Raw genomic sequence first — 25,190 nt, forward strand, 5'->3', positions numbered from 1 at the left:
TGGTAAACAGAGGTCAAAATGAACACAATAAACTGGCAGCAGATTCCTCTCTGCTACTCAAAAGCTACAGATGAGTAACTCAGGCTGTTTACTCCTCCGTGCAACGAGCGAAATCCGGGTCCAGGCACATCAATCAGGGTAACGACGGTCAGCAGGGTCCCAATCCGGTCCAAGGTCGAAAGCCAAGTGCAGACGTCTAAAGTTCCACAAGTTCCACCGATAGCCACAGAAGGGATAGTCCGAGGTCGTAGTCAGTCAGTCAGTCCAGCGTCAATCCAGAGTAGGTAATTAATGTCCGTCAAAAAGACGACGGAGGTCCAAGCTATCAAGATTAAACACAAGTTGCACAGAAAAACCCCACACAATTCCTCCCGCCGTCTATGCCCAGTGTCCTTGGTAACTTACGTATCCAGCAACGAATCACACCTGTCTTCAGGAAGTTCCCCAACAAGAGCCCAAGCGTTCGTCCAGATTACCTTGCCCAACGCAATTAGCCATTGATCCTAAACCCCATTTTATCCCAGTTCATAACTCCTCATCGCTGTCAGCTGCTATCCTAATTCCAGGTGCCTCATCATCATCATCCTCATCAGAACTAAAACACCTTTGACTACGCCCCACAGCATCCCCAGCTGTGGATCCCGCTCCATCCCTCCAGCCCGTCCATGGGTCTGGTCCTGCAACCCGCCAATCGCCTCCCATGCTATCATTGCCGGTGACACCCAAATCCTCCCTCACACGAGTCCACTCCATGTCATCCTCCTCTGAGCTAACCATCTCTTCCTCCATTCCCTCGGTAAAACCCTCAAATGAGTCTTCATCTGTTGGTTCTGCAAATAAGTCCCGGAGCCGTTTCCTTTCACGCTCCTCAAAAGAGTCTGACTCTCGAGGAGTCTTACGACCCCGTCTCCTAGTACCGGAGCCAGAAGGCTCAACCATAACAATTACTATGCTAGTGGAGTCTAATGGCTCTTGATCCTTTTTGATCGTGGGAGGCAAATCTTAAACTGTAATCCTGACTTTAAATATTGTGTTTGTTCTTTGTGAATGAACAGCACAAACCTGACATTGAGGGACTATATCTGAAATTGTTTTGCATGCTATAAGGTTTCAGGAGCCAGGAGAAGAATCCCCCTTCCCATTACGCTACGCTTTATCTCCCACATGTTGTTTTCTTTTCAGTGTTGTTGCTGAGGATGCCACAACAGGGCCGAAGTGTTTGCTCACCACTGAACTCTGAGCTTTGGCAAAGTCTCATCTTCCTAGCATCACTTTCAAGCCCTTGGAAAGGACTTTTTTGGAATTACCCAATGCTGTGACCACGGTTAAAAAGAAATGCCTGGGTGTTTTACTGTGGATCTTTTCAACTGGAATTAGAGTTTAACTATAGGACAAGGAGCTCTGGGAAGCCTGAGCACCTCTTCGTAAAATACACTGGAACAAGTCTCAATGCGTAATGAAATCTTGTGAGGTTTCCATCCATTAGTAGTACATAGAACTCTTTGCTGATTTATAAATGTAAAAAGGAAGTGATCACTGTGATGAATCAGTCAGCTGAGTTTATTTGCATCCAGTAAATGGAAAGATTAAACCTTTTAAGGCCATCTGCTGGTCATTACTATAAGAACAAATATTACTAATTTTAAAAAATAGAGCAACCACTCTTTTCTATGGGGCCACCTTCTCTGATCTTCTTTTGTACTGACATGTGACCAGTCGTCTTGGCCTTAATCAGCTTTCTAGATTCTGTACTTTTTCTCAGAATGTAAGGACCAATTTTTATTCCACTAGCAGGTTATACTTTTCTAATCTGGACGTGGAAGCAATTATCTATCATATACTTTAAAGATACTACTGCCATTTGCATGTAGTAGATTGCCACATTTTCTCCCATTCTGTATAAAGTACTCTGTATGGTAAGCGATAGGTACATCTTCAATGAGGGAAAAACTGGAGCGAGAAGGACATATTCCTTTGTGGTCTTTCACAGGGTAATGTTTAAATTTGAGAAGAAATAATCTGCAGTTGTTAGGGTTCTTCTCTGAATATGTCAGTTTCCATTCTACAAAATGCATTACTCTTGTATTGCAGAAATTACATGTTCATGTAAGTAATATATTATGAGTTATTGTTCTATTTCTCTCTCTCTGTTCCAGGGAAGGTTGCAGTTAGATTTTGCCCATACTGATTGTTAAAGCAGCACATGCCTACAACCTTCCCTACCTTCTTTTAAATTAACCAATAACTTGGCATTTAGAGAAAAGATATCCCACTATGCATTAAAGAGCTGGTTATTTTCGACTGATAGCAGAATTGTTTTCTACCATAAACTCAGGAAGAATGCTGTAGATGAGCTAAGTGAGCCTCTGTTTATCTCACATGTAGTTTTTTTAATCTGATGTCTGCTTTGAACACTGAAAGAGAACAATTAAAACAGAAATGCACAAATAAGACACAGCCCTGTTGTCCCAGCTCCTGAACTAACCAGGCTCTCCTCCTATTATCAAAAGGGGGTATAAGATGCAAAAATGCAATCATTTTCATAGTTCCAAAATGAACTTTATAGTGGAAGCACATTTAGGTTTGTGAGACAGGGATGCTTTAAGATGAACAGCTTCTAATGTTATCAATTGGAAGATGTAGTGTACCTGTCCTACGGGGGGTTTTTTGTATTTTTTTCTGAACAGAAAAAAGATGGACAATAGAGAATTAAAACATGGAAGAATATCACTGGAAAAACTAGTATCTTGATCCTGTATAAACTTTATTGTTTGAAACAGAACATTTATAGGATAAGTGCTTCACCTGAAAGTGCCCTCAGTTAGAAGAAACCTTCTAGTTATACTGCCACTTATACAGAGGGTATGGCACAAATTGGTTGTGTGAACAGCTTGATCACTTCTGTCTTTCTCCACATTCTCCCCTTCCAGCGTAGCATACACTGGAGCACAGGATGTATATTGGGGGAGGGGGCAGCTGCAGGGTGTTTGCTTTACTGCTTTGTGTTCCCTAGAAAATTACAAGTCTAGCCAGTTTGTAGAATGTTACATATTAATTTACATAGGTGAGCTTTTAAAAAAGCTTACTGTGGCTGCAATTTTACATGAGTGACTGTTGCTAGGCTTCAGCAAATCATAAGGAGAAAAGAGAGGCATTTGGTTGTAAAATGTGTAAACCCCCAATTCTGTTTTGAAATTCTAACTGGGAAGTGCTCTTAGGTTACCAAATTCCTACCTACCCAGTTATAATGGTAAAACACATTTAAATCGATGGCCAAATTAGCTTATTCACTTGGCTGATAGAAAGGCACAGGAGAAGAAGCTTAACCTATATTCATGTTTTGTTTGATAGCTGCATGATAAAAACATGTGATTTTCTATCCAGTAATAAGTCTGGCCATGCTTAAGGTAGGAAAGAGGGTATGGAATACAGTCCTTATTACTCAGTTCAACAAAGCCCAGCCCAAACGTTCAGTTTGTGTGATGCAGCCCTCCAGATGTGTTGCTCCACATCGTACCTGGCTAGCAGGCTGTTAACTGTGGGGCACTTGCAAAGGGGCTGTGGAAGGCTGTTGGAAGAGATTTGCAGATTATTACCTAAAAGTTATTCTGGACTCTGAACAACAGCCTAACTGAGAAATGCAGGTAAAGTAACATTGACTTTAGTTAATGCAAGTATGGGAAATCTTTAGACCTCAAGTAATTGATGAATGACTCTTCCCACCCTAGCTCATTTCTGGCTAGCTAGGGCTGATGGGCATTAGAGTTTAACAGTATTTGTAAGGCCACAGTTTTTCAATCCAGGCCTAATACATTGCTCTAGTGTTTAAAGAAACTGATCAAATGGCTTGATGACTTCATACAATTATGAAATGGCCAGAGCAAGCTTTAGGAGTTTGTGGAAATACATACTGAAATGCTTAGTTCTATGTTGTGAATGTTCAGCATCAATATTTTATTCTGTACGAGCAAACATTTACCTGCTTCATGTAAAACCAATGGCATAGGGGAAAATACAGTATTCCACATGTATTGTTCTCAATGACACATTCAAAACAAGAAAGTGTTCTGATTAACAGTTCTTTTTCATTCTTGCTTGTTTCTCTTAAGTGGACAAACTTACTTTAGAGTACGTGAGAGTTTTTGCATTAGAATATTTTGTTAAAGAACCACACCACTAACTGCTGTATTTGTAACTTTTTTAACGATGTAGAGCTTGACAGTTGCTCTAAGTATAACTTATTTTTTTAAGTATTGTGTACATATACTGGGTGCACGGTTTCATGGCTGGAGATGTACAAACTGTGCTAGAATAACTGCACTGAACATCTGTACACAGGAACAATGACTGTGAGTTGTAGCCCACTTGAAATTGGTTGCAAGCCAATTATGTTGTAGTTTATTTCTAAATATAACAACTGTGCAAAATGGTTCTCTTGTGTTCTCTTTATAGAAAAAAAGATTGGCATAGCAGTCTGAAACTTATTCACAAGGCATACAAGCAAAATCTGTTTCTTCCAGGAGTTCCTGAGTGTCAGAAGCTCTTTGTCTTGCATAATACTTTGTTTTTTCTTCTGTCAGAATTAAACAAGGTGGGAGCACTGTGGTAACAGTCTTCATCTTAACACAAGATGCTTGTCTGAAAAATGATTTTCATGCTCAGTACTTTTTGCCCCTATGTCATTAAAACCAGTGGGTGTTAATCATGGAATATATATGTTGTACAAAGTAACGTGGCTTGCACAGTTGCTGCAGGTAAGAGGCATACTAAATTGACATAAACCATTAACCATCTTCAGTGTAAGAATTGAGGGCAGATATGGGCCTGTGTACCTCCCCACCTGTTTTGATGGGCAAAGTCTGAAGAGGCTATCCATGTTCAGGCAAACTGGTTTACTGTCTTTCTATTAAGAGAGGCAATGCAGGGCTAGATCGGGCATGTTTTGAAGCCTGAAGAGAGTTTTAATACCTAGTCAATACTGCAAGCCATTAAATAAGGGTATATTTTTATCCTTTTGAAAATAATAAGCCACCAATCTTCAACTTTAAATCTTTCATTAAACAAGTATTATTTGTAGTAGTAGAAAATAACATGTACACCAAAACATGTTTATTTTTAAAAAACATTTGATATGCATAGATTTGGCAAGTTATAAACAAAACATATAACTCATGAAAGTGTAATACAGCTAGAGAAGTCTCTGCTCTACTGATTAGAGTTCAGGATTTATGAAACTGATAAAGCATTAGAGAAAAAGCTCAGGAAAGGCATTTCCAGCTACTGCTCATTTATCAGCCTCATCCTCTGCCAAATGTTATTTTCCACCTCTAACAAAAACGCCAGCTCTTCACAGTGAACCCTTCAAACCTCATTGATGAAAGGACTATAGATTTACCATACTGGATAAAACATACTATATGGGTGAGCAGCACTGCAGCCACATACTTTAGCAACTGAAATGCCTTTTCCCCCCTGTCCATCCACATGAAAAGTATCCTTGTGGGTCTCTAATCTTATCTCTGCTGCAGCCATTCAGCTAAATATGCAATGAATATCACTGGTTGTTGATGACAAAATGAGAGCCATTTTGGCTTTCCTGTACAGAAGATTGGCTGACTGTAAAAATAAATGTCTTATAAGCCATTGACAAAGATGAGTAATACAATATGGTGGAGACACAATTGGACCTGTGCCCCCAATCCCAGAAAACGAGAAGGGTTGACTGTGTATGTTATATATGTCTGCACAATCAATATTTTCTCTGCATAGAACATACAATTTATGTTTTCATAGAGACTGAAAGATCTTTGATTGATTCATCTGCTTTTCAAAGTGTCTGAAGAAAATATATAACATTACATTTACCCTTGTTTGAGCCAAAATTGAGGAAAACCCCTTTGCATATTTACTACCATTAGATGGAGTAAAATCAGCCTGAATGCAAACAGAAGACTCAAATGTGTGCATGCATGAAGGATACACGTAAGGTATGGAAAGAGATTCCTGGTACTCCTAAATTTACATCAGTTGCATGGTAACAACTATTTGCTCTAGTCTGTATCAATTACATTGCTTTCCTTAATTGCAGCTATATACTGGATGCCTTCACTGAGTAAACCCTTCATGGATGAATTATCATCTTGTGGTGTCTTGAAAGATATGGGGAACACTGTATCTTCGTATAAATTTAGAGAACAGCCAGGAGGGTGCAGAATAGAAACTGGGCTGTTTTTGGTACATATGATTGCAGATTGGGGGGGGGGGGGGGGAAATGCTATGCAAAGCCAGACACACACACAAATTAAATAAGCTACTTTTAGGGCCTTGTATACTACAAGGGCTGTAAACACCAGAAAAGGAAAAAGACAAGTAAAGGTTTATGTTACAGTGTGGGATGGCAAAGGTAATGGGTTCACTTAAACTTGACATAATTTAGGGCCTCAGCATGACTTAATCTGGTCTTCCTTATCCCCCTACTATCTTGAAGGGGATAAGGAAGAATTCTACTCAGTAGGTGGTCAGTCTGGTTTTTTGCCTAATAAGAGATGTATACTTATCTTGGAATAGTCTCATCGAGTCTGTTTTTTTTAGGAGATTAAAATTACTTGGCAAAGGGAGACTTAAATTTTATGTATAGGGTGAAGTCTATCCTGATTTATATGTAGGGATGATGCAAATTCAAGCAGTGTGTCCTATTAGCCAAGAAGCTGGAACTTTTAAGCATAACATCTCCCACTTAAGTTATCATCTCATCCACAAAGTCAAAGTCTGTGGGCAAGCTGCTACCCTTTATTGCTACTAAATCTTTAAAACATAAGGATAATACTGATTCATCTTCACAAGTTCTTGTAAAATTGCCTTGCAAGGATAACTTACAAACGGCTTTGGACATTCTAAAAGCGCTATATACATACATACATACTGTATGTGTGTGTGTATATATAGAAATAGAAATTAAATACAGTAACATTCAGCATGTTCAATGGAACATTCTGCAGCATTGAAGTGCAGGCCAACGTCAATACAGATTCATTGAGACCAGCTGCATGGTGTCTTTCTAAAGTGAAGGACTCCAGGAAGAACATAATTGTAACTCACAAATACATTCCATTGATTAAGAAAGTGATACCAGGATTTCTTGACAAGATATGTAAACAGCTAAAGTGCAGATGGTATTTCCTGGTAGCTGACTTCACAGAGGCCTGGCATGCTCCTGTTCTCTCTTCCTGGTGCCTCTACACAAGACATTTGAAGTGCTTTACAGCTCCATTTGCCAGAATGAAATTGCTGAGGAACCAGACAAAGGTTTACCTCCCAGAAGCAGTACAGCAGAGGGCTCCCCAGGATCCACACTGCCAGGCTGTGAACAGCTGAAACTGTCGTCTTTTTCTGTCAGATCAGTGGTGGAAAATTCTTGTTCCATTGCAAGGTTGAGATATGTTGTTCTCTCTTTCCTGCACCAGATGTCTACTGCCTGCTTGTCAATCATCTCTTCACTGGAAGTGGTATGGAATAAACAGAATCTTGTCTGTTCCTGAGAATGGCGAAAAGTTTTCATTTCTATTTCATTGCCATCCTCATTGCTGAATGTCTTATAGCTAGGCTCTTGGTGGTTCTCGCAGAAACAGGCATGCTGCTTAGAGATAGCTAGCAGTTTTGAACAGCCCTTCTCCTTTGGGTGCAAATAGCTGGTTGGTGTCCTTGGAGCATCATCAGTTCCTGAGAAACCTAATCCAATGCCCAAAGTGCAGTGATACGATTTGCAAGAAGGATCCGTCAGGCTAGCCAGTTTTTTCCACATTTGAGAAGGAAAATGATATTTCCACAAAGTACTGCTCGGCCTGGTATTAAATACTCCTCCACCAAAGACCAGCATAGAATCTTTGAAGATTAAAGCAGAGTGCCCCACCATTTTGGGAGGTCCCTGGCTGGACACAAGTAAAGAAAAAGGAATAAGATGAAGACCTGCAAGGATTATGCTGATAAAAACAGGGTAGACTTGAAAATTCATTAACTATTCTTCCTACTCCCTCCAGTGGATTTCCTTTCACTTTGTGTATCCAAATGTCATTAAATTACCCACACAAAATCTGTATTGCTGTCTGTACCTCGTCTTTACGCAATGCTTCACTGTCAAACACAGTTCCTCAGTTCTCAACCAGCTTTCTGAAATTGCATAACTACTGTGGATTTGCCATTTTCACAAGTACAAAATACAAAGAAAAACACCTTAAAAGACATCCTGATGTGCCATTTATACCATCTTTGAAGGAGGACATATAAAATTGGTTCTGAGCCCACATGTTAAGGGTTTTTGACTTCCCTTTCTCACTCTCTCTTGAGTGTATCTGGCCCACATGCATGAGGAATGTTTTATGCTTGCATGTGGAGCCTTTGCATCCCAACAAATGCAGCTGCAGTAATGTGGTTTGTATTAAAGCACAGGCTATAATCCACTTGTTTGCCCCAGCTACAGTAAACCTACTGAATCAATGAAATTTATATACATGTAGTCATAACAAGTTCACATTGATACAGTGGGTCTACTCCAGCTTGAACAACTAGATTTCTGCCACAGACTGCACAATGAATTGGCTTGCATCTCCTTTCCCAGTGCAAATGTAGGTTAACATTGTCACATGATGCAGGCCGCCTGCTTACTGACCTTGCTAATATCAGGTTCAGCGTTATCTACTTCACTTGTCAAGTTCCTGTTCGCTGAAGCTGTGGATAAATAAATCTCATATATTTACCTCCATTTGATATTAGACCAGTTGGCAACCATGAAATCCCACTTCCAGAAGTCCTTTTGTTCAGTCAGTCCCATCAGCCCTCCAAACAAGTACATGCTACTACCATACACCACAGCCGAGTGACCATGCCGGGGGCCTGGATTGTTGCCATAAGATGCTGCTGGGAGAGGGGCCCACTGCTTTGTATCTGAGGGGAAAGGAGTATTACAGTGCAGAGATTAGTGTTACTATGAAGCATACCTATTGTGCTACTAAGAAATATATCACAAGGTTCACAAGTGTGTGAATTTTGAGGCTCTCTCACAGATAGTCTTGGAAAGTATGAAGTTTATAATTTTAGCAAAAATCTCAAACTCCATTGATATTCAGCAGCCATGACAAAAGGCAGCTGAAGTTAGTTGGAATACTCTACTCATTTTGGAAGTTTCAAAGGGTTCTGACCCATAGTTGTCACCCATTATTTTCATATGCCAATTGAAAACCTTTTAACTTACCGAAACATAAAGTCCAGAACTCTTGGGAAGTACCCTTAAGGTCAACATATCCACCATACATGTACATGCTGCCTCTGTAGACAACTGCACTATGACCCTTCCGATTAGCAGGGGCTGTTCCCTGGATAATAAAATAATAATAAACTTTATTTTTATATCCCTTCCCATCTCCCTGAAGGGACTCGGGGCGGCTCACAACAGGGACAAGCCCGAAACAACGACACAACATATTTGACAAAAACTTAAAACATTCCAACGGTACACAAAATAAAATAATGGACAATACATTAAAATCCAAGCAGATAAAATCAGAGTAATTTAAAGCAAACCAGCGGGGACAGGTTTCATAAAGTGCTGTATCATGGAAATGAGTAACAGTGATAAAGTGCCATACGCTTTTAAAACAGAAAGAAGTATTCTAATGACAGCTCTATTGGGCCTATTCATTCAAACGTGCTCTGAACCAACCGTGTTTTCAATTCCCGGCGGAAAATGGGCAGGGAGGGAGCTAACCTGATCTCCCTGGGGAGAGAGTTCCAGGGCTGGGGGGCCACTGCCGAGAAGGCCCTCTCCATCATCCCCACCAGCTGCATTTGAGACAAAGGCGGGAGCGAGAGGAGCGCCTCTCCGGATGATCTTAGGGTTAGCGTTGGTTCACAGGAGAGGAGGCCATCACGGAGATAGGCAGGCTCTGAACCATTTAAGGCTTTATAGGTAATAACCTGCACCTTGAATTGGGCCCGGAAACTTATCGGTAGCCAGTAAAGGAGAACCGTGATAAAAACAGTTAGAATTTGTGTCTATCCCACCTTTGCAAGCAAGAGCAGATGGTGACTGATATCCTGCATCTCCAGACTTAACTATGATGATGGAACTCCATTCTCATAGTCTCATCAGATGATGCTGTCCTCTACCAAAGCCTATATTTTCAACCACGGAGTGCAGATCTGGTCACGGGGAAATGACACCTGAAGTACTCCCCCAATTATGGGGCGCACTGAGAATACGCCTCTGGAGACATCCCACCAGGTCCCACTGCTTCTCCCAATGCAGTAACAATAAAGTTTTCCATTCCAACCTTGTGTTGTGAAGGCTCCTGCTTTCATGTTGTGAATGCTCCTGTTTTCAAGTAATCTCACTCTGTGAGTATAGTGCTTTCTGTCTAGTCAAGTATGGCCTCCACAACTCACTTCAAGCGGTGTGAGCAGTGTTTGGGTAAACGCCAACACGGAAGGGCATTCTGAGTGCCTTCTTTCCGTCCACTCCTGCATTCATTGCCAGACCTTTATGTCTCAATCAAGGAAGAATTTAGGGACCAGGCTTCACTCCTCCCTGTACTAACAGACACTCTCGCCCTCTTCCTCAGCTTTGGCTTCGACCTCGAAATCCAAAACTGAGTCGAAGCAGTCAGACATCAGTCCCTGCATCCACTTCAGGGAAATCTGTTCTTCCTTCAACACCTTCAATGAAGACTGCCATGAAACGTTCAGCAGAGGAAGCGACTGCTTCTCATTCAAAGAAGACGAAATCCAAGGAGCCCACTCCCAGGGAAACCCCTGACTCTGGGAAAGGTTTACAAAGCAGATGAGGCCAAAAAGAAAAAGACCAAGAAAACTGCCATGCCAAACTGCCAGTCCTAACCAGGGGCCTAAAGGGCAACACTTGAAGTAATTCCTCCCACCTTGTCTCTGGAAGGAAGGCCTGACACCAGTAAGTCATACTATGAGGGTGAAGTGGTTGATGCTCCCATGGAAGTGGTCGGGGCTCCCCCACCTATGCCACTGACCAACTATGAGGTTGAGCTGGAACAAGCCGGGCCCATCGGCAGACTGGCCTGTTTGGGCAGAAGCCCCCCTTGTGCTACCACATCATTGATACATGGACCAGGCATCCCTGACGGTCCCTCGGCACTGTGTAAAAGGTGCTCAAAAGTTGAGGTCTCTCCCTGACTGGGAGGGAGGGCAATAATGATAATAAGGAATTCAGTGTGGGGAGAAATTATGTGTGTGCATATTCTATATAAAGTACCATTCTTATTTCAAAATTCAAAGCGATATATACCTGAGGATGACATTCAAGGGATGAGCAAAAAGAATCCTTATTCATACAAGGAAGCCATTACGTGCAACACGTTGCTGCTGCATTTCTCTGGCTCAGCCCAGCCTGGAACTGTTTTCAGAACTTATTCCCAAGCAAGCTGTTTGATCAACAAAGCAACGTCATGTATGATTCATACATTTCTGTTTTCCAGTTCCTTACCTCACCCTCCACTGCTGTGAGCTGGCGCTCCATCCACTTGGTTCTATCTGAAAATTTAATAAAATATATAAGCTATAATACTAACCACAAGAGGGCACTGATACTCTACATGCAAGGCTGAGCTGACCTCTAAAGAAAGTGATATAGGGAAAGGTTGAAACTCCCATCCCATTCACAGCAACTAAGAACATTTTCAGTAGAGCGCGGAATAACAATCAAGGTTTAATTTCAAGTACTCTACGTCCCACTGTTAGCTACAGCTACAGTACAGCTACTAAAAGAATGCATACTTGGTAAGTCAACAACTCAGTATATTCTGTTGATACTTCTTCCATTTTTCGTAAGTATTTTTTAATGTTGGGTATTGGCCTTTCCTGAAAATTATATGCCTCCAGCAAGTTTAGGGTAATAACATGATGAACAAACAATATACAGCATGGAAGAGGAGATTCATCTCTGCTCTAACACTGGCTTTTCTCTCAAATTAATAGTTCAAACTGTATCTTCATTTTCTGAATATCTGAAAGATGCAAAAACTTGAAAAAAAAATGTGCTGCTGCCACTTCTATTTCTGCAGGACCTCCCAAACAGAAATAGTTTCACAGGCACATTTTTGGAGGCAAAACAAGTGCTCTTGGTTCAGGCTGTAAGATGAAGATTGCTCTTTAGGAAGGCTGGAAGATTCCCCTCTAGGAAGATTGCTTTTCCCCCCAGAGACAACTCATATAGACAAGAGTACAACTACATTTTCCGAAATGTGAAATGCTACTGGAAAATCCTACTCTTGTACTGTACCAGTGTCATACATCCAGAGAGGATTCTTCTTCTGTGTGAAAGCAGAGTCTACCATTCCACCAAAAATATAGAGAACATCCTGCAAACACAGTAGTGATGTTTCAGTAAATGATATCTGTACTTTATAGGCATGAGTACAATATGAATTCAAGTCACAATCTATAATGTATTGCAACACAACAGATAGAAGGTTTGCATGTCCAACCACATAAATAGGCTGAATGTAAGAACCACCCATAATACAAGCTTTATTATGTTGTTAATATAGAGCTGCAGAGTTGGGCAAGACAATGGCTGCTTCTTCAGTATTCTAGCATTGGGGACATGGGAATTTAGCAGATGCAAGAATCTGGAATGAACACTATACCTAGTGTGTCAGTTTAGAAGGGATTAGCAATCCCATGCTTCATTCTCTTCCATCCCAACAGTTTCCAGTTCAAATGATGAGAAATGCAGTTGAGGAAGAGAATAAAATTAAGGAAGACTGAACTAGAAATTATCACCTTAGGGCAGAAAGCTGAAGCCACGTTATTATGAAATAGCACCCAGGACACAAGACCAAAAGGAAGATGTAATTGTAATAAAAGAACAATCTATGAATGTAGGTCCAATTGCTAGTCCCCAACTAAAGTAGACTTACTGAATCAATGGAACTGATTCCATTGATTCAAATACGCTGCTGTACTCTATCAAGTGGAGTTAAACCATGCAGTTTTGTAGGACTGAATCAACCCCAAACTTGCCTGATATTCCACCATTGAATGCTCTTCCAGTTCTTCTGGGCTATCTTCTGAATTGTCCAATTTCTCCCATTCATTGCTCTCTAAAAAAAAGTATTGATTGTTAAGATGAAACAGATGAATGAAACCACTAAGTTCATCACCTTCCATACATAGAGTAGTTTTTCAACTTTTGTTAAGGTTCATACATTGGAGTGTTTTGTGTGTTCAGGTCTAGGAGTGATTCTTCACAATGGCCAGCCTAAAATGTTGCATGGTATTGGCCTTAACTCTAGTGCTAGTCTCAGACATAGAATATCTGAAAGAAGGGTACAAATTACAAGGCAAATGTAATGTCTGAGACTACCTTGGACTGACTCTTCCTAACAGTTACTGTCAAACATGAAAAAAAAAGTGCAACTGGAAGCTTGAATGACACTTTACAATTATGAAGGCATTACCACACGCACTAGGTTTCCTTTTTTTCTTTCCAAAGGACACATTGAAATTTACCCCATGAAATTTTTTTGGGAAAGAAATTTCCAGTAGCAGATGACAATGTTCAACCGGAGCGATTTAAGAAAATCAAGTCATGACATATTTTGGATCTTTTCAATGGTTTGAAAGTGTGCCCCTTGAGATGTTGGACTGCTACTCTCATCAGCCTTAACCATCATGGTCAGTGACACATGTTGGAAATTGCAACCTAACTAGGAACCCACTGCTTTGTGGGAGGTGAATTAACTTTTGATTGTAACTTCACAGCTACTCTGAGTTGAACAACAGTTTTGATGATGCCTAGTCTCGAGAAATAGCAGCCTTACATTCAATTTGGAGCAGCTGTTGGATAAGTAGGAGTAAAACCAAGACCGAATGTGGCAGCCATTGACTGGTCCTGACAACAACATCTGAACAATCACATTTGCAACCTGCTCTGTGCTGGTCAGACTATAAGCTATGCAGTGGTTCTCAACTTATGGGTCGCCAGGTGTTTTGGCCTATAAATCTCAGAAATCCCAGCCAATTTACCAGCTGTTAGGATTTCTGGGAGTTGAAGGACAAAACATCAGGGAACCCACAGGTTAAGAACCACTGAGCTACAGACAAGGATGATTTGGGAGCACCAGTTTTGGGCATCAGTCCTGTTTTTCCCACAGGCAATAATCTTACGATGTCCCAAGTTTATTATGCCAATGATCATAATAACATAAACATTTCTACAAGTCTTTTTATATTTTAACGGTTTTATCGACTGTTATGCTTTTTATTGTATTTTGTCATACTGTTCAGCATTTTCACTTTTATTTTGATTTAAGTAAAACACTCTAAAAGTACAACTTTAAAGCAATATATTATACATTATACAAATTGCTTTAGTGGGTTTAGATTATCAGTCCAAACAACTATCATAAATAAATTATATTAGTTGAAGTTAAACTATTTGCTGTTTTGGATTGAAAATGCTTTCATGGAGAAAAAAACACAATAGCTGGCATTCGATTAGCGAACTGTAACGTTGTAAACTAGACTTACAACTTCATAGCTATCTCATCTTCCCATTTATTATTATATACCCAGGCAGTGCAATGACCCGGAAGCCCACCTAAAAATCCAGCAAGACACACCAAGCGACAAAAGTTCTGTGGTGCTCATGAGCAGAGCACTGAAAGATGAGATGCTCAGCCCCTTCTCAGCAGACAGCAGCAGTCCATTGGACTCTGCAGAGATCCTTGTTTCTGCTTGTAGCACTGTGGCTCAATGGCAAAAGGCAGCTGGACATATCATTCTACCCCACACACCAGCACTGAAGAACTGTCCCTTGGTGGTAGCTAAATTTTCAGGTGGGTTTTGGAGATCAGAATAGGAGTTTAGATGGGATAACAACATATGTCTGCTGCAGAATCTCAGGCAATGTCTGAACAATACTTCTGGATTTTGATTAACTGGATGATGAAACAAGTGAACAGGGATACCTACCTATTTTGTACCTCCAGAAGTCATTCAGGGTTGTGTTTTTCCGGCCACCATAAATATAAACAAAGCCCCTGCAGATACAGGTGGCATGCTTGAATCGATCACATGGAGTAATGTTGTTCTGCAGTACTGGCTGCCATGAATACTGGACTGTTTTTCTTTTCATGCCTGGGTTAGCTGGAAAGCATGGTCCTGTAAATGTTTCCGCAGACTATCACTGCAACCTGAAGAGAAGAGGAGAAAGTCCGGAAACCTGGAATGATTGATGGAACACTTCCAGAGTGTTATTCAGCCTGGTGATCCCTGGACAGGTCTGTTGCTGAGCCACGGGCTGCCAAGCCCAGGAAAGAAGAAAGCATTTGGTAGCCAAATGCCACCAATATGGTACAGGTCCCTGGCACAAGGAGGAAAAAAAAGTTTATTTATTTATTTATTTACAGCATTTATATTCCGCCCTTCTCACCCCGAAGGGGACTCAGGGAGGATCACATTACACATATAGGCAAACATTAAATGCCTTTTAACATAGGACAAAGACAAACATAGGCTCCGAGCGGGCCTCGAACTCATGACCTCCTGGTCAGAGTGATTCATTGCAGTTAATTGCAGCTGGCATGCTCTCCCGCCTGCGCCACAGCCCGGGCCTGGTTCTTTACATCAGAAATTGAGAAGCACAGTGTTAGGAGACTTTTACAATCAAATGCTACTTGGTTCAAACAGGTTATCCATTGATTGTGATATTCATTGAAGCAATAATGTTGCAATACATCTGATTTGGTGTGATTTCTGCAACAAAATACAATTTTTCAGTACAAAAATATTAGTGAAATAGGATAAGCGTAAGAGGAGAGGGCTGGAATCTCCAGACTGTGGTTGTTGTTAACTGTCATCAGTAACTGTTTCATATTCTCATTTGTAATTATGACACTATTGCAACAAATCACATGTTAAGTGGAATGTCTGTGTGCCTTAAAGTAACCTGTTGATTACGGTCAATGTCATCCATTTCATAGTTTTCTCAGGTGAGGAATACTCCAAGTTAGCTTCATATTGCCTTGACCTATTTTGTTCATTCTTTCTATTGTTTTGTTTTACTAACAGAAACATGTTTCAAACTTAAAAATGGACATAAAAATGGACTATTTCTGTTAAATGTCAGAAAAAAATTATCTGTGGAAACAGATTGTTCTACTTTTGAAATAATAGCTTGTTTTCTTAATGGAGATGGATACCTGCATGTTGAAAGTTAAAGGAAACAGTTCCTGAAGAGAGAGGAAAACAAATCTGAAAACAACCCACACAGAATGAAAACAAGAGTGTATTTCACTTTGGTAGACATTTCAGGATAAATCAGTATCAAACACAAACTGCAAATATTATTAAAAGCCTACTGCTTTGGAAGAGAAATGTAGTTACTAGGCAGGAAACTGACTCCCTTGTCCTTCCCCTTCTGAAATACAGATTCACAGGTTTTTTTCCTTAGGAGTGGCATATATTTCAAAAGCATATAAGTGGATTACTGTTAAAAGGATTGGTGTGCAACATTGTAAACTGTCTCTATAACAGGTGACATATAGAAATATCAAAAGAACAACAAGCAGCAAAGACAGAAACTGAAGAAGAGGGAAATGATTTTTTATTGATGAAAGGGGGGGGGAAACAACCTCTAAAGGATTGCCAAAGTAAAGAAATAGAATAGAGGACAAAAATAAGAAAGTGATGAGAGAAAGGGAAAGCTGGCAGGAAAAATGGCAAGGAGGTAGTAAAGAAGACAGAAGGTTAAGACGAATTCCTAACATCCAAAGGTGAACTTATAATGGGAAGAAATAATGGAATGTGCAGGGAAGAGGCAGACAATTGAATAGAGATAGGGAAAACCCACATGTATTTAGCAATCAAGAGAGCCAACAGATGGAGAAATGCTGTAGTTAAGAAATAAGTAATTTGAATCAACTAGTGATATTATTTTTTTCATAAAAGGGAAGTCTTTCTGTTAGTATCCGGGATAGTACAATACATAAAACTGTCCTTGTAAAACCTGTTTTCCATCTCAGTAAATACACTGGCAAAGCAGTAGTAGCCAAGAATGATCTAATCACCTATCACATAAAGCCTGAGTAATTTCTGGCTCTTTTCTGTCATAATTAATCACCCCACACTAAATCCCTTGCTGTCCCTTAGGCACTGCTAGTTTGACCACATATATATATATATATATATATATATATATATATATATATCCAAATCTGTTAGTTATTATGAACTTTTGCCTTCAGTATTAGAATTCACACTTCCAATTATGTTTGCTGGATACTCCATCAGCAATACAATCAGGGTAATTACCATAAAGCATGCCATTTTCAAACTAGCTTAGCTGAAACCTTGCTTCAGCTGTCTTAATTTGGCAGATGCAAATAGCCACAGAGAGCCTTCTCTTTTCTGGAAGATATTTATACATTGAGATATTTAAAACATTTTATTAACTGTTCTGGACATAATCAAACACCACTCCCTATTTCCAGCTTGGAGGGGTCATCTGTTACTTACAAAAGAAAACACAATATGCAATCTGAAATCTTTAGATTTAGCTACACACAGTGCTTCATGTCTTTCTGGGACATTACCCTTAGGCATTATACCCACAGGAGGTTTAAGTTCATAACAATAATAATAATTTTTAAAAACTTTTTATATATATATATATTGCTCCATCTCCTCGAGAGGATTCAGAAGGACACCATACAACAAAATTAAACATAATAAACATTGCAAACATCATCGTAAAACAAAAACAAACAAGTATACTAAAAACAAAAATTAAAATCCAGTTCAATATGCTCCATCAACGAGTTCAAAGTGCCAATAACCAGAACTTCCAAATGGACATGGTCAACTATAAGGGGTAGGCGAGGACTAGATCAGAATATCATAGGGCCAGAAAGTGGATAAAGTGCAGAGCAGGGATTAATTATGCTCAAAAACCTGTAGGAACCACCAGGTTTTCAGTTCCTTGTGGAAAGAGGACAATGTAGGGGCTTGCCTGATCTCTCTGGCGAGGGTGTTCCAGAGCCAGGGGGGCCACTACCGAGAAGGTCCTCTCCCTTGTCTCCACCAACCGTGCTTGTGACTGTGATGGGAGTGAGAGGAGTGCCTCCCCGGCAGATCTTAGAGCCTGTGCCAGTTTGTAAGGGGAGATGCGATCACGGAGATATACGAAACGTGTAGGATTTTTTAGATTATCAACTGCACCTTGAATTGGGACCGGCAGCTTATCGGTAGCCAGTGGAATTGCTTTAGTGGGGGCATTGTGTGCTCCCTATAGCTAGCTCCAGTTATTTTTAGGGATTTTTTAGGTCATCAACTGCACCTTGAATTGGGACCGGCAGCTTATCGGTAGCCAGTGGAATTGCTTTAGTGGGGGCATTGTGTGCTCCCTATAGCTAGCTCCAGTTAGAAGCCTGGCTGCTGACCTTTGAACCAGCTGAAGTTTCCGGGCTGTCTTCAAGGGCAGCCCACATATAGAGCACTGCAGGAATCCAATCTGGATGTAACCAAGGTGTGGACCACTGTGGCCAAGTCAGACTTCTCAAGGTACGGTTGCAGCTGGCACACAAGTTTTAACTACAAAGGCCCTCCCAGCCACCGCCGGCATCTGAACATCAAGCGTCAGCACTGAGTCCAGAAGGACCCCCAAGCTGTGGACCTGCACCCTCAGGGGGAGAGCAACTCCATCAAGCACAGGTTGCCACCCAATACCCCAATTGACTCCCAAGCTGTGGACCTCCCATGAATGCTAAACTATCCAAACATTGTGTTGTCAAAGGCTTTCATGGCCGAAATAACTGGGTTGTTGTGAGTTTTTCAGGCTGTATGATCGTGTTCCAGAAACATGGCCATACAGCCTGAAAAGCTCACAACAACCTCCAAACATTAGTTATTCTAAGGGCAAGATAAGAAAGATCCAAAGCTCTTCAGTTGCTGGAATGGCCCTTACATTGTAGACAATCTTTATTATCCCAGGACTGGTATATTATATTACGCCTTAAAAATTACTTAGTGGTCACAAAAGCCAACTACTTTTTAATTCTTTTGTTTCTCTCAGAGGAAGCTATTTCTGGGATTTCCAGAACAAAACTCTTAAACTAATACATTTTCCAGGCACATAGCTATCTCACTGTACATGCTTTTGTAAAGTAACTTCCTGGAGTATTAACTAATAGACAAAGGAAAGTACCTAGCAACCACTCAAGTGGCACTCAAAGCTGGAAATGCTAACACAGATTTGAAGGAAAGTTAAGTAAATAAAATAACACCATCAGTCTACACACTTCTTGGCAGCACCATATGCTTCTGCCACCCTCCTCAAACACACCCAAGGCAAAACCATACTCATTGGCCAAACCCCCTTTTGCAACCCTCTATTCCAAAAATGTACCAGCTACTGATCTTCTGTCCTTTTGAAGCAACAGTTTTATCATGCTGCTGCTTATTGTGTTGTCATGTCCTCCACCATGTCCTGAGGACTGTCACCAAAAAAGTGTAATGTATTTTCAGGGCAGGGTGGCCAAGGCAGTCTCCCTCAAATCCCATGACACTGCCCATCCATTGCAGTGGATGAAAGGTTATGTCCTTGTTGACCTTATATTAAACCGGGGTTCTAAAATTCTGCTCCTCCAGCAGTGTCAGCCACTTTGGCCAATAATGAACCAATGTGGAACAATGGTTCTCAACGTGTGGGTCCTCAGAAGTTTTGGCCTGCAATTCCCAGAAATCCTAAGAGCTGGTAAACTAGCTGGAGTTTCTGGGAGTTGTAGGCCAAAACACCTGGGGACCCACACGTTGGGAACTACTGCTGTGGAAGAACATGTGGGTCAAGAATAAGGCTCTGCAGTCACCTACGTACCCACCGCCAAGACACTACACTTGGAAGGCCATCATACTTGGACAATGAAGAATCGCCTAAGTAAGTAATGTTCTCTTCTAATCGTCTGCAAACAATTCTGGGATTTGGTAAGAAGGACTCACATCTCAGTGGCAGAACACATGCTTGCCACAGAAATTTTTACAACCCCCACACTTATATATTTGTATTATATTTTAGAAGAATAATAATTTAATCAATAATTGTAAGTATTACCATTTCCCTAATTAACTCCCCTTCAATAGGGCCAAAGCAAAATGCCTAGATAATGTTTTGGGCCCAATTGGGCAGTTCCAGAGCAACAGATTTCCACATTTCCTTTTGATCTAGAACAAGCATTTATGGCCAAACTAGATATTTAGACTTACGTTGATATCCCAAAATTTATCAGATAAATTCAGTATCTATTAGCAGATTGTTTTTTTTTATTGCTTTAATTTAGAGCATTCATACTGTGCCCATCAGCCAAAAAAAAGGCTTCCCTTTTGTATGAAAAGGTGTATGGTAAAAAATATAGATAGTAAATATTTCCTTCAAATCATAAGAAAAATTATTAAAATAAGCCCAATTAATTCACAGCAAATCTCCTAGCAAACAAATGAATCAGATAACAAGTGGTCTGGAAATCCTTTGACAAGAATACAGTGAGAATCAAAATAGACAAGAGTGGACTAAATGCATAAATAGTTTGACCTGGTAGGTAAAGGTAAAGGTTTTTCCCTGACATTAAGTCTAGTCGTGTCTGACTCTGCGGGTTGGTGCTCATCTCCATTTCTAAGCCGAAGAGCCGGCTTTGTTTATAGATGTCTTCAAGATCATCTCTACCTTCCCGCCAGAGCAGTACTTATTGCTCTACTCACATTTGCATGTTCTCAAACAGCTTGGTTGGCAGAAGCTGGGGATAACAGCAGGAGCTCACCCCTTTCGGTCATCAAGTTCAGCAGCTCAGTGGTTTAACCTGCTGCGCCACCAGGGGCTTCCTGATATAAAGTAGCATTTTACACTTTTATGAAAAGTTGCCATTTGGTTTTTTTCTAGCCTTCATTACCCTTATATTCTTCTTACTCACTTTCAGCAAGCAGTGGTTTACTTTTTCAGAAGATAGTATTTTAGTATAAAAAGGAGTTTTGTGGAACCTTAAAACATTAACCAATTTATTCCACCTTAATCTTTCATGGATTACAACACACTTCTTCAGATGCAGCTATTAATTTGCAGTCAAGAGACCTTTCTTTGGTTTGCATTTATATGCATTTATTTACATATAGCTTTGGCAGTAATATTCTGGAGCCAGGAAGTGCCTGGATTTTCTGTCTGACAGGGAAACCCCACTCTTGGGTTTCCTTGTGAGGTCAAATACAGCCCTTTGTGTCACTAGGAGAGGAAGGGTTATTGTATGCTTTTATTGTATGCTTTCAAGTCATTTCTGACTTTTGGTAGCCTTAAGGGTTTTCTTGACTGAGGGTGTGTAGCTCATCCAAGGTCACCCAGTGAGTTTCCATGATTCAATGGGGAGTTGAACACTGTTGTCCAGGGTCATAGCCCAATTCTCAAACCACATCACACCACACACATAGTCTTATCCCTGTTGAAATATTTTAAATGGCCTGGTTATAGACAAGTGAACTTTCCAGGACAGAGTACATTTGCCCATTATGGAGCTTCCACAATTACTGAACAGAAAGTGAGGCATTGTCTGTCTATGCCAATACATGAAAGACGGAGCATACTTCTAGGCTTAACCTCATGTATTGGATCACTTGTGGAAGTAGAAAGTGCTTAATCTTTTGCAACAAATTACTAAGATATTTTACAATGAGGTACTTAAAGTAGTAAGGAAATCAGATCTCCTTCGCAACAGGAATGTCATGTTTCACCTAAAGTAACTGCCCAGTTTCCTGCTAGAGGACTGTGAAGTTTCTAAGCAATGTTTGGTGGAACAGCTCAGTGAAGGCTACCTCTTTTATTGTATGACTCTGGCAACTAGTCAGAAGGAGGCAACTGAATGCAATTTTCCTGCTTCTTGGCAGGGGGTTGTACTGGATGGCCCATAAGATCTCTTCCAACCCTATGATTCTATGAGGCCAAAAGAGAAAAAGAGGTCCAAGACAGGAGTGGATGTGTGAAAGAGAATACACAAGAAAAAGACTATACTAAAGCTCATGGGGAAGTACCACTGAGGTGTCTACTAACGGCACTCTGATATCCAGAGTCTGATCTAGATGTTGACCATCTTGACCAGTGGTTCCCAAACTTTGGTCCTCCAGGTGTTTTTGGACTTCAACTCCCAGAAATCCCAGTCAGCTTACCAGCTGTTAGGAATTGTGGGAGCTGAAGTCCAAAATCCCTGGAGGACCAAAGGTTGGGAACCACTGATGTAGAACAAGGCAGACAACTTGGCATCTTCTGACATTTAATACTGCAGTCCCACAGTTGTTGGTGGCTTCCATATCAATTGTGTGGCAAATCCACTCTGAGTTTTAACCGTAACTTTAATGGGACTATCCAAGGGTCTGAATTTATTTTGGCTACATAATTCAGTACCTTTAAAAGCTAGAGTGCCCTCACTACCTCACTGACATGGAGACTATGAAAAACTACGCCAATTCCAGCCAGCATGACCAAGAGTCAGGGAATATGGGATTTACTGTACAGGACATTTGGAGATCATTAGGTGCTATTCCTGCTATGGGCAGTAAACTATCCACAGAAATAATGGGAATCTAATCAAACTTCTCACCTTTTTTGATCTTCTTTCTTTCCAGCTCTTGAATATGGATGACAGTTTTTTATGTGCCACTCCCTGTGGAGCAGAAACCACAGGTGCAGTAATCTGTTGTCAAAACACAAAGGATAGTTTTTGTGTCACAAGTATGTAGGATTCCAAGAATATGACTCAGACAAGAAATGATCTATCCTCTAATAATAATAATAATAATAATAATAATAATAATAATTTTATTTCTTACCTGCCTCTCCTTGTGGTTCGAGGCAGGTCACAGCACAGACAAACCCACGAACATTGCAAACATTCTAAAAACACGCATATGAAAATGTAGTTATATAAAAGATACATATTAAAATGTATTTCTATAAAATACATATTAAATACACAGGGCAGAGATTAAAACACAGGACACTAGCTTAAAATTCATGCTTAAAAATACACATTACATGTTCCTGAATGTTAAGCTTAAACACCCATTTAGTCATTATTATCCCCAAATAGGTTTGGGCATATTGTTTCTCTAGTTAGTTAGATAAACAGAAAACATATTGTACATAGAACAGTTGTATTGGAAATGTTTCAGAGCTTGCAAGTCAGGCAGATATTAAAGCATGCAATCTCCTCTTACTGTATTTTATTTTTGTACTCCTGGCTGAAGTGGTTTCAGATGTCCTCTTCTGATTGGCAAGACATTACTGCCTCTTCCCAAACAGAGAGTAAATTTAAAACATGCCTGTTTAAAATACCAGAGGATTTCTTCCTGTGCTCCTCTCCTTTTCTTGAGCACGAAAAAAGAGTGGCTCGTTACAGGCAATCTACTGAATGGGTGTTCCACATTTCTTCACAATATAATCTTGGAGACACAGAAAACCCAGTAAAGGCCTTGTGACCAGAACTCCCAAGAGTTCAGCCCTGTAGCTTATGATCTTCTTTTTTTTATAATGAGGCTCAGCTGTGGAACATGAGAAGCAACAACTGAGAAGAGAGCTCATTTGCTGTTTAAGAAACACAACTGTAACCAGCTGCCACACATATGAGACTGGAGAGGAGGGGAAGATATTCCCAGTAGGAAGTCGTGACTTAAAGCAGGTCTTCTGAAACTTTTTCCAATCGTGATCCATTTTGGTTTGAGAAATTTTTACATAACCCCAGATATATAGATATATCAATTAGGCATACAAATCAAACATTGACTGATAATAAATCAGTATTTGCAAGGCTTGTTAAAGAGGCTAATTTTCTTTTTGTGGAGTACAGATAAAGCACTTACTGCAAACTTTGCACATTGTTTTTTGGGGGGGTTTTTTTAGCTTTTTATTGAATAAAACCATGTTTAACAGAAAACATGTTAACATTTGGATTATGATACATTTTTCATATTATTATTGAAGGCTTTCATGGACAGAATCACTGGGTTGCTGTGAGTTTTCCAGGCTGTATGGCCATGTTCCAGAAGCTTTCTCTCCTGACGTTTTGTCCACATATGTGGCTGGCATCCTCAGAGGTTTTGAGGTATGTTGGAAACTAGGCACGGGAGGTTTAAATATCTGTGTAAGAAACAATGAGGGGCAGCTAACACCTCCCAACAAAGGATTCCCCCAGGCAGGAAGCAGCCAAGCTTTGAAGCTGCAAAGCCATTCAATAGTAATCAAGGTAATTAATTACAACATCCAAGACTTCTTTCTCCCACCCTGGACCTTCCACAGATATATAAACCTCCCTTGCCTAGTTTCCAACAAACCTGTGAAAGGATGCCTGCCACAGATGTGGGCGAAACATCAGGAGAGAAAGCTTCTGGAACATGGTCATACAGCCCAAAAGACTCACAGCAACCCGTATTATATATTCATATAAATTTCATATTTATAAATCAAAACAAAACTACAGTAAGTAATAAGTTTCCACTTGAACATACCTGTCATGACCCAAACTCTGCACATTGTTAATGAGAGGTTTGTGTAAATGGGTGACACTCAGAAACTTTTTTACTGTTGTCAAATCTTTTGTGACAGCAACACTGAACTAAGGGGAACCCATTTGGGATCTCGGCCCACAGTTTGAGAAGCAGTGATGCAGAGCAAGGCTATATTTGGTGGACTTACAACTTTAAAAACAAGGCACCTCATATATAAGCTTCAGTCATAGGAAAGTATTCCCAGGTGCCCTGACTTACTTTTGCGAAATAAGCTTTTGAGAAGACTTGGGGTGAAAAAATACAAATAAAGGTGAGCTGGAAGAGATCAGGAAGAAAGGATGGCAGACACAAAAGATCATTGCATCTGACCACATGTTTGGGACTTCTCTCTTCCCCCATTCCCAATTTTTGTACCATCTGTGCCTGATAAAGAAATGGAGCTATTCAAAAGCTTGCCGTATGTGTGACTTTGTAATGGTCTTAAGGATAGATATGGCATAATTTTGTCTCTGCATGGCTCACTGCCTACTTGGCTACTTTCTGTTTTTATTCCCTACCTCATTAGAAAGAAAACTGAGTTCTCCGGCAGGAAAGGGACAGGAAAAATAATCACTGGGAGACAAGGAGAGAAT

The 25,190-nt window shown here is 40.4% G+C and overlaps 2 protein-coding genes across 11 annotated transcripts in view; one reads left to right on the forward strand and one right to left on the reverse strand.

Moving 5' to 3' along the window:
* Positions 1-4,429, forward strand: part of epb41l5 (erythrocyte membrane protein band 4.1 like 5) — a 77,017-nt gene extending 72,588 nt beyond the window's left edge. The window contains exon 26 of the mRNA XM_016994036.2: positions 1,183-4,429. Coding sequence (XP_016849525.2) covers positions 1,183-1,240 — 58 coding nt within the window. The 3' untranslated portion in view covers positions 1,241-4,429. The remainder of the gene's footprint in view (positions 1-1,182) is intronic.
* Positions 4,430-5,037: 608 nt separating this feature from the next.
* The window catches only part of LOC100563510 (rho GTPase-activating protein gacHH), a 29,116-nt gene continuing 8,963 nt past the window's right edge, over positions 5,038-25,190 (reverse strand). For 3 of the 10 annotated variants that reach the window (XM_062967365.1, XM_062967362.1, XM_062967363.1), the window contains exons 3-11: positions 22,885-22,948; positions 22,656-22,748; positions 14,998-15,218; positions 13,045-13,124; positions 12,302-12,380; positions 11,507-11,553; positions 9,248-9,368; positions 8,754-8,940; positions 5,038-7,928 (exon numbers count right to left, since the gene is read on the reverse strand). In XM_062967365.1, the coding sequence (XP_062823435.1) occupies positions 7,259-7,928; positions 8,754-8,940; positions 9,248-9,368; positions 11,507-11,553; positions 12,302-12,380; positions 13,045-13,124; positions 14,998-15,160 (1,347 nt within the window). In that variant the 5' untranslated portion in view covers positions 15,161-15,218; positions 22,656-22,748; positions 22,885-22,948 and the 3' untranslated portion in view covers positions 5,038-7,258. Of the gene's footprint in view, positions 7,929-8,665; positions 8,725-8,753; positions 8,941-9,247; positions 9,369-11,506; positions 11,554-12,301; positions 12,381-13,044; positions 13,125-14,997; positions 15,389-22,655; positions 22,749-22,884; positions 22,949-23,271; positions 23,660-25,190 lie in introns of those variants that run through there. The other 7 variants (XM_062967366.1, XM_062967367.1, XM_008109885.3 and 4 more) reach the window with 6 other exon arrangements.

Source organism: Anolis carolinensis, chromosome 1, assembly GCF_035594765.1.
Source record: "Anolis carolinensis isolate JA03-04 chromosome 1, rAnoCar3.1.pri, whole genome shotgun sequence".
Classification (NCBI taxonomy): domain Eukaryota; kingdom Metazoa; phylum Chordata; class Lepidosauria; order Squamata; family Dactyloidae; genus Anolis; species Anolis carolinensis.